The sequence below is a fragment of the Fundulus heteroclitus genome, unplaced genomic scaffold (genome assembly GCF_011125445.2).
Source record: "Fundulus heteroclitus isolate FHET01 unplaced genomic scaffold, MU-UCD_Fhet_4.1 scaffold_734, whole genome shotgun sequence".
NCBI classification, from domain to species: Eukaryota; Metazoa; Chordata; class Actinopteri; order Cyprinodontiformes; family Fundulidae; genus Fundulus; species Fundulus heteroclitus.
Window position 1 is genome coordinate 1 of NW_023397180.1, and position 8,516 is coordinate 8,516.

An 8,516-nucleotide genomic window follows, 5' to 3' on the forward strand; every position below is an offset into this window, starting at 1 on the left:
TATTTTGATACCGTAAATGAAATCAAGCCTTATGTTTTTTGTAAAAGCCGGGTAAATTCAGTGGAAACACAACAAATTTATCTAGCACGTGAAAAACCATGAGCTAGAAAACGTCGAGCGACAGAAACCAGAGAGAGGAGACGAAACTTCTGTCCATTGCCCCCGACCCACAGACCCACAACTGACGTCCACTGACTGAGGCGTTTCAGTCCTCCAGAGAACATCCAGGTATATAATAGTGTCTTTCTTCAGCAGCACTTCATGTTACTTTCATAGTAGATATATCTATCTATTGTTACTGAAGCCCCACACAGAAACAAAAGTGTAATTAAGACCTTGAAAGAACCCATACATATATCCTATTAAAAAGTGTTATTAAGATAACAATCAAATACTTTATTTATCCCACGATGGGAAATTTTAGGATTAACTCAACAGACAGGTGCACCAACACAGACAAAATACATAAGATTGAAAGCTATAAGAGGTGGATTAGAAAAAAACATTATGACTTATTATTATATTATTATTTAATTGTAATAATAAAATAAAAATCATACAAAACCCGAAGGTCACAGTTTCAATGATAACTCAAGCTTAGGGACTGGCTAATATACAGCAGGTCAAAAAAGGCCATATTTTGGCTGCAGTGCTTGCTGTTCTCTTATGAAGAAGAGAACAAAAATAATCTGAGTAAATCTAGTAAATTGTTCCATCAGCCATTTAATGTCTGAAATTTATATTCATTTATATATAAAAAATTGTTTTTGCACATGCTTGTGCAAATTTAGGAATGATGCAACATTAGGCTCATAAGGTATTGAACAAACTTTGCTGTCAATAGTAGATTATAAGAAAGATCGAAGAAAGATGTTATCTCAATCTGGGATTAAACATTTATTTTATGATCAGAGCATAGAAAATGTTTACAAGGAGAGATTATTTTCCATAACACGGTATAGTGGAACTTTATACAGTGAAAGCTTCAAAGTGGGCAAGCTGATTATATGTCCAAAACCATCTCATCTTAAACCTTTCATTGCAAAGAGCAGCAACTACTGTAAACTCACGCTGCGATCTGGCTGCCTGGGCCCACCTAACAGTTGACCTCGGCCATCCTAGTGAGTAACTTCAGTTTAACCCTTTGGTTGTTACTTATTTGGCTAACGGCCAAAATCTCTCACAACAAAGATGGGGGTTTGAATGCAAAAGTCAAGTCAAATTATTTATAAAGCACATTTAAAAACAACAGACTTACCAGTCTGTGACAGAAGTGCTGAGCAATACAACACAAAGGAGAACTAAACATGGAGCACAGAGCAAAATAAGTTTTTGTTTGATCCTTTCCTTTTTTACCACAACAGACCTGCCCAAATATGACTAAATCCCCCCCTGCTTCAGATACAGCTGTGAGCCATTTATCTATCTCAGATTTCCACCCGTCAAGCCACTCTTTCAATAGCTTTCAGTTCTGGTAAAGCAGGTCCTTTGTTTGTTTTTCTTTGCTTCATTGATTACTTTGCTTGACTCATGAGCAACACATCAAGATAGTTGAACTTTTTCACAGGAAGCAGAGACTCACTCCTGACCACCAGAGAGGATTTCACTTTTTCCCAGTTGAGAACCATGGTTCTAGACCTTAAGTAGGTGGCTCTCAGATTCCTACTGGGCAAAATGACAGTTAAAAAGAGTTGACTACCTTACATCTAAACAAGTTGAAAATGTGGTTAAAGAGAAAGGTAAAAAGATTTTTTTACGTGGAAATATCTATGAATATCCAAATGTGATTGAAAAGCTGAGAGGGCTGATAAAATGAACTGACCACACTTGACTTTCAAAGTCTTCGCTTAGGGTACATGAAATTTTGTTCCAAAAAGTTGCATTTTCATTGTTGTTTTCTGTGACTAAATAAAGACAAGAAGGAGCGGACTAGAAATGGCTCTAATAAAGATGTTGATGCATTTTTGTATGTTCAGGATTTTTTTTTTTATAGCAAGAAATGCTGATTGTGCTCGGAAGTAAAGTAAAACAAAATTATTGTTAACTCAAAGAATTAAAATCAAACACGCGGTAATACTTAAAGAAAAACTCAAGACTCGTAGGATAAAAAAAAATGAAATCTCCGAATGTAACCCAAGAAGGCTCATATTTATTTCATTTAGTCAGCATTGTGATATGGCATTTTATTTCATTGCTTTGGCACGTAACTCTGGTTTGAGTATGCAGGTCTTTGAGTCTCACTGAGGGCTGTGGTGTGTTTTCTTCTCACATTCCTAGAACCTGTATGATTTGGTTCAGTGGTGGTTTTAATTAGGCGTGGTGTGTGTGTGAATTTGGCTATTTTGTTCTTGTTCTTCTGTGTGGTGCTTTCTGTTGAAAAACTTCCAGGGTGCACCTCACCTCCTTTATAAAGCTTTTATTGTACGTGAATGAACAAGACAAAACTTGCACAGACAATTAACAAATGTGTCTATCCTGCACACTTTTAAACATAGTCAGTTTTTGTTGTCATGTGTTGCTGAACAAATCTTTTCACCTTCGTTTGCCTAATGTTTCCTTTTTATGTTTTGATCCAGTGAAGTCCTCTGCAACAAGAATAAAACTATCCTGAGCAACAAGGACACCCTGCAGTTTTCTAAACTTGCCGACACCCTTGAAACAATTGCAGAGGAAGGGGCAGATGCCTTTTACACCGGCAGGATAGGACATGACTTGATCCAAGACATAAAAGCTGCAGGTTGGTGCAAGAACGGCCTGAGAAAGCTGAGGCTGAATCAGTTAAAATAAAAACTTTAGGTAAAGAAGACGGACAGAAGCACATAAAATTCAAGGGGCATTTTCTTTCTTTTTTTGTCTTTAGGTGGAACATTAACAATGGAAGACCTGAAGTCTTACAAAGAGCAGGTGGTCAGTCCATGGACGGTTTCTTTGGGACCTCATCAGATGTACATCGCTCCACCACCTGCTGGGGGGGCGCTGCTGGCTTTCATTCTCAGAATTATGAAAGGTTTTGCATCTTTTGTTGTGATGCAGATGTGGTTCTTTGAATGCACTTGTATGAACACAGTAATTAAAAACCTGCTCTCTTGTTCCGAAGGGTTCTCGCTGACTTCAGACTCTCTGGTTGGTGAAAATAAGATTCAGATGTACCATCGTTATATAGAGGCAGCTAAGTTTGCTAATGGACAAAAGAAGCACATTCGAGATCCTGCCTTCTTCGGTAACGGCAAGGTGGGAAACTGGAATTCCTTTTCTCTTTGTTACCAGGAAAGTAATTGTTCTGACTCAACCATTACAGTTGTCTCATCCTTTCAGCATAAGTCTATCTGACGTGAGGCATGCACCTTATAACAGTGAAATACCAAACCTCCACAGCAACCTGTTGATGTTGCTTTAAAAAAATCGAATTATTCAGTATTTCTTAATTATAAGTAGTGTAAGAGGTCAATGAAAACTGCCTGCCAAGACTTTATCTGACCTGAGAATAAGATTTCTACTCTCTTTTAAACAGTAAGCTACTGCTTTTGAAGAAAAGTGACTGTACCTCACACGGATACAGAAATAGTCTGTCAGATAATTTGTAGTCATTTTGGCTGCGTGAGATAAGATGGGCATTTTTGTGGGGGAGTGGTTCTATGTTTTAAGACTAAATTATTATGTTTTATCACTTTACTTAAAGTTGCAGTAGGGAGTTTTCAGAAAGCTGTGGACTTAGCCTGAAATTTTGAACAAGCAGACCTTATAGGTCCCTCTATGTTGACCAGATCTCAAATAACCAACGGTGCAACAACAGGATGCTTGTGAAGGACCGTGCAGGACACATAACCAACACTATGATGACGTCATACATTTTAACTGAGCAAATATCACACATTAAATTAATCAATCTCGGCTCTGTTATTGTGCAACACTGAATTATCACAACTCATGGGTTTATAACAAGCATTATTTAACATTTTTGAAGTTTAATAAGACCATTAAACTTTAGCCCTGTGATAGACAGTAGACCTGTCCAGGATGTGCTACCCCGCCTCTCGCCCATTGACTGTTGGAGATAGGCAGCAGCCTTCTCTGGCCTTACCCAGTTAGAAATCACTCACTATTCTTTGTAGCAGCATTTCCTTTACTTTGATATCGTTTCCTTGCATCAAGATCCGTTTAGTTTTATTTTATGAGCATCATGGCACGCAGCTGCTCATGAGGTAGGATGCGGCAGCATATTTTGATCGACAGCTGACTGCAGCTCTGCCTTCTTTATTTCACGAAAGCGCATCTTGAATAATTTTTTTTAACTTTCCAAATCTGACCCAGTCAAATGTGGGATGCTGTTTCCGTTTGTGAGACAATAATGGGACAAGAGTGAAAAATGCGGTACAGTAACACACAAATCAGAACATCTGGTCACCATAGGTCCCTACCCATTGCTCTCTGCTGCTCTGCAGCCCTACCTCCACAGCAGAGCCTACTGTGCTACTCCAACATTTCCCCGTCTGGCAGCAGAATGTCTGGCAGCAGAGCCAGACAATCCGCCTGATTCGGATTGGTTGTTTCTGATCGGGAGCTGTTTATTTCTGCAAATGGCAGTAGGACCACTGGGTGGAGCCAGAGGAGCCAGATTTTTTTTCCTCACATTAACTGTCTCATATTTTACTGTCAGGACATAGTGACAGTTTTTTAAAAATATGTAAAAAAAAAAAAACATAAATTTATACAAAAGTCACCTACTGCAGCTTTAACCCATGCTGTTGTAAACAGAAAACATTAAGGTCTTGGAGAGGTGCGGGGTTATTTACAGCATGCTCCTAAACTCTGTTCTTCAGGACAGCTTCTATAAACAGGAATGGGATGAGAACTATTACCGTCCTTTGTCACTGAATGAAGTGATTGTAAAAAAAAATCTGGATAACGAGGCCATTAGGTAGGACAGTTATGAGTAGTACAGCACTGTTTCCTCACAAAAAATTATTTTTTGCCAAATTTGACTTTCTGTGATTCCTTAAGTTGAAACATAAAACACAATTTTCAACAAAAACCTTTTTGTATGCTGGCAGTGGTTAAAAAAAAGCACAACAAGGTATAACAAAGTTTCAAAAAATAGTATTTAAAACACAAAGATTGTTCGTCATGCCTTTCTGACCTGTGAGATATCAAAGAAGGTGCTGGCATAATCTCCAGTTGTATATAGATGCATATATTCTATATGCATAGAATAAACCGTTGCTTACCCTCCTTCACCTATTGTTATTTACGACTGGCTGAAAGAAGGCTACACTATTTTTCATGCTTAAAAGTAAGACAGTTCATAAGTCTGAAAATATTCGTGGTAGCTAAAAATTACAGCCATGTCTTAAAAACTGGAGGAGTGTCACTGATATCTCTTAAAGCAACACTTAAAAACAAACTGTAAGCAGCATTTCTGGTAAACAGCCAAACCCTGGCTGCCCTGGCAAATAGTTTAAAGATGAATTTTTTCCAAAGTGTATTACACATTAAAACTCATTTTACACGCTTTTAACTCCTTTATTGTCCCCTTTTTACAAATTCTGAATGATATATTGGGTGAAAAAATGAAAACCAGGACAAAAGAGGGCTTGTGATCAAAGTTACAGTAAGTGTTGACGGTTGTTTTCATCTTCCTTTTTCAGGTTGCTGATCACTTGATTGATCCTTCTTTCGCCGATCGTATCAGGAGGATGATATCATCACTTCGCACCCATAATGACTCCTATTACAGCAACATCAAGCCTCCGTCCGATAATTTTGGAACAACCCATGTATCTGTCCTGGATAAGGATGAACTCGCCGTCTCAGCCACCAGCACCATAAATCAGCTGTGAGTTGAAGACCTCCTTAGAAAAAAAGATTAGTACATATACTGAAAGTGACATCATAGTATTGTACAAAGTATATGCACTGCTTCATTACGATCTGGTTCTGCAGGTTTGGAGGAGCAGTTTACTCTCCACGAACGGGAATCATCCTCAACAACGAGCTTGCTGACTTTTGTGGAAGAGTAGATTCAATAAGTGCAGGTGATAAATAAATAAATAAATAGCCAGAGAAGACCAAATTAAGGCTAAATGGCCTCCATCTGATATTTACTAACTGAGGTATTATCTGCCTCATGCAGGTGAACGGCCGCCCTCCTCTATGACTCCTGTTATCCTGGAGAAAAGCTCTGGAGGGATCCTTGTGATGGGCGGTTCAGGAGGAAGTATGATCACCTCATCAGTGGCCTTGGTAAATTACTGCTTTACCTCAAGTTTTTTTTTTTTTTTTCAGTTTGTGGGCTTCTTTGACCTTAAATAACTCTCTTTTCTCTCTAACAGTCCCTAATAAACCGTCTATGGCTGGGGATGAGCTTAAAAGCTTCTATTGATGCTCGTATAATCTTCGTCGACTCAAAGAACGTTGTGAATTTTGAACCAGAATTTGATGAGGTAATGTACCTTTATGTATCATGACTGTAAATTTATGACAAAGGAGTTTGTTAGTCTGAGATTATCCATGTCACCTTTATTAGTACCTCTATTAAATATGTGGAGGTGGGGACGTAATTCATGTTTTACTGCCAGAGAAGCTTTCAGCATTGAACGTTTTATTTAAGCAGAGTTGTTTAATGGGATAAAATCCAATGTTAAGAAATAACTTTTTGTCACCAGGACACAATTATTGTCACTGAAAACGACTTCAGTACAGTGTATGTAGCTGACGTACGTATTTATTTTCAATTTATACGTTTATACTTGCCAGAAAGTGTAGAGAGGGCTGCGGATAAATGAGTTTGAACAGAAATTAAAAGATTGCAACTCCGCAGTATTGAATTTCCTGTGATCAATCTGGGGATTTTCTTATTGAGTTTTTCATACTTTTTAATCGTAATTTTGTTATGTGTTTTCTTAGTCTGTGAAAGAAGGCCTCAGGGCTCTTGGACACCAAGTTGGGAACTGGAAATACTTCCTAAATGTGGTCAATGCCTTGGAAAAGGAGAACGGTTGCATAGAGGCCGTGTCGGACCGCAGGAAGTTGGGAATGGCAGCAGGATATTGATCTCGAGGATCATGAGTAACCCTCCGCAGATATCTTTTCTTGGACTAACTGAACCTTTAGGCTTGGAGCCAGTGAATGTGGTGCAGCTCTCAAAAACTGAATGTGAATGATTTTTATATTTCTACTGTATGCATTTTGTGAAGAAGGATGCACGGCCAGGAGTTCAAATTGTCTGACTTGGAGATAAAAAAAATGCTGTTGATTTACTCCACTTGTTCATTTAAAAAAAAGTGACTGAATGCAGGCACACATCCATGTAGCATTTTTATAATACTTCATGAAAGTAATCAGACAAAATTGGTGGTCGGGCTAACTCCATCTAGATGTTTCATATGAAGACAGAGCAACATAATGATGTGATTAATGTACATTCCACCATCATCCAGCCAACACCTTTCTCTTTTTGTTCATGTGTTTTGACATGTATGCTTGTGCAGCTACAGCACTGTGCAAATTTTTTCAACCTGTCCAGTTTCTTTATATGTTCCTTTCAAAATGACCGTTCTTTGTAATCTTTTAAAATCAGTCTTGATCCCTGTTCGTGGCTTGCCAGGCTCTCTTGAGGTATTTTAAAGTTTTGGGTGTGATTCAGGCTGCTTATTCATACATTTACCACCCACTCAGGTCAAGTGCCAGGTCTAAAGCTTTACCTACAGCTTTTTAGCAATGTCCAAAAGTCACGCCTTTCAGAAAAAGGGGCAAATATCGAGCAAAGAGCAGAGACGGGACCTGAGAGATGCATCACCGTTCTGTTGATCGTCATACTCCAGAGTATGATGAACACACCCTTTTAAGTTTTGCAAAACAATAACAGTATTCCAATAATAACGAATAAATAACCAGCCTAAAAATTGTTGTAATAAGCATAAGTCCAAAGAAAGAAACGGAAAGATCTTGAGTCAATACCACTCTAAAAGATCTGAAAAATGTCCTCCTTGCTTAAAGGAAAACTCAGAAGAAATGACGGATGGCTTAAAATTTTTTGCACAGTACTGCATTAGTATTTAGAGACCGAAAAAAACTGAGATGCTGTTTTCTAAAGAGCACTGTTTCATTTGTTCACAGCAGCTGGGTATAAACATTTGTGGAAAGACTGACTTTACAGTCTGCAATTATCACTTTGCATTGTTGACCAATGTACGTCTGTAATGTGTAGTGCTATAACTGAATTTGTTTTATTTTCCGACTGACTTAGGATATTTTTTGTTGGGCCTCCCCACCATATATGAGCCATTTAACCTTTTTTAAAAGGAAATCCTGAGATACTTCTACTGTGACCTTCAGCATTACTGTATGTGAGAAAGCCAACGATTCAAACTAATGTTCTTAATTCAATATACTGTAAAAATATCTTTTTACTAAAGCAATTTTTTTACTTTGTGTTTTTGTTGATGTATTTTTATAGACTTGTTTGTGACTGCTCACTTTGTATTTTCTTGTTTCCACATTAAAAAACATTCACTTGA

General features: G+C 38.0%; 1 protein-coding gene across 1 annotated transcript; it reads left to right on the forward strand.

Moving 5' to 3' along the window:
- Positions 1-2,576: 2,576 nt before the first annotated feature.
- Positions 2,577-8,516, forward strand: LOC118561837 (glutathione hydrolase 5 proenzyme-like; the record flags this gene model as incomplete). Its single annotated transcript, XM_036134076.1, has 8 exons — positions 2,577-2,737; positions 2,861-3,007; positions 3,098-3,231; positions 5,646-5,833; positions 5,941-6,032; positions 6,131-6,240; positions 6,330-6,440; positions 6,904-8,516. Coding segments are annotated over 8 exons (1,090 nt in total), but the record flags the coding sequence as incomplete, so codon positions are not given.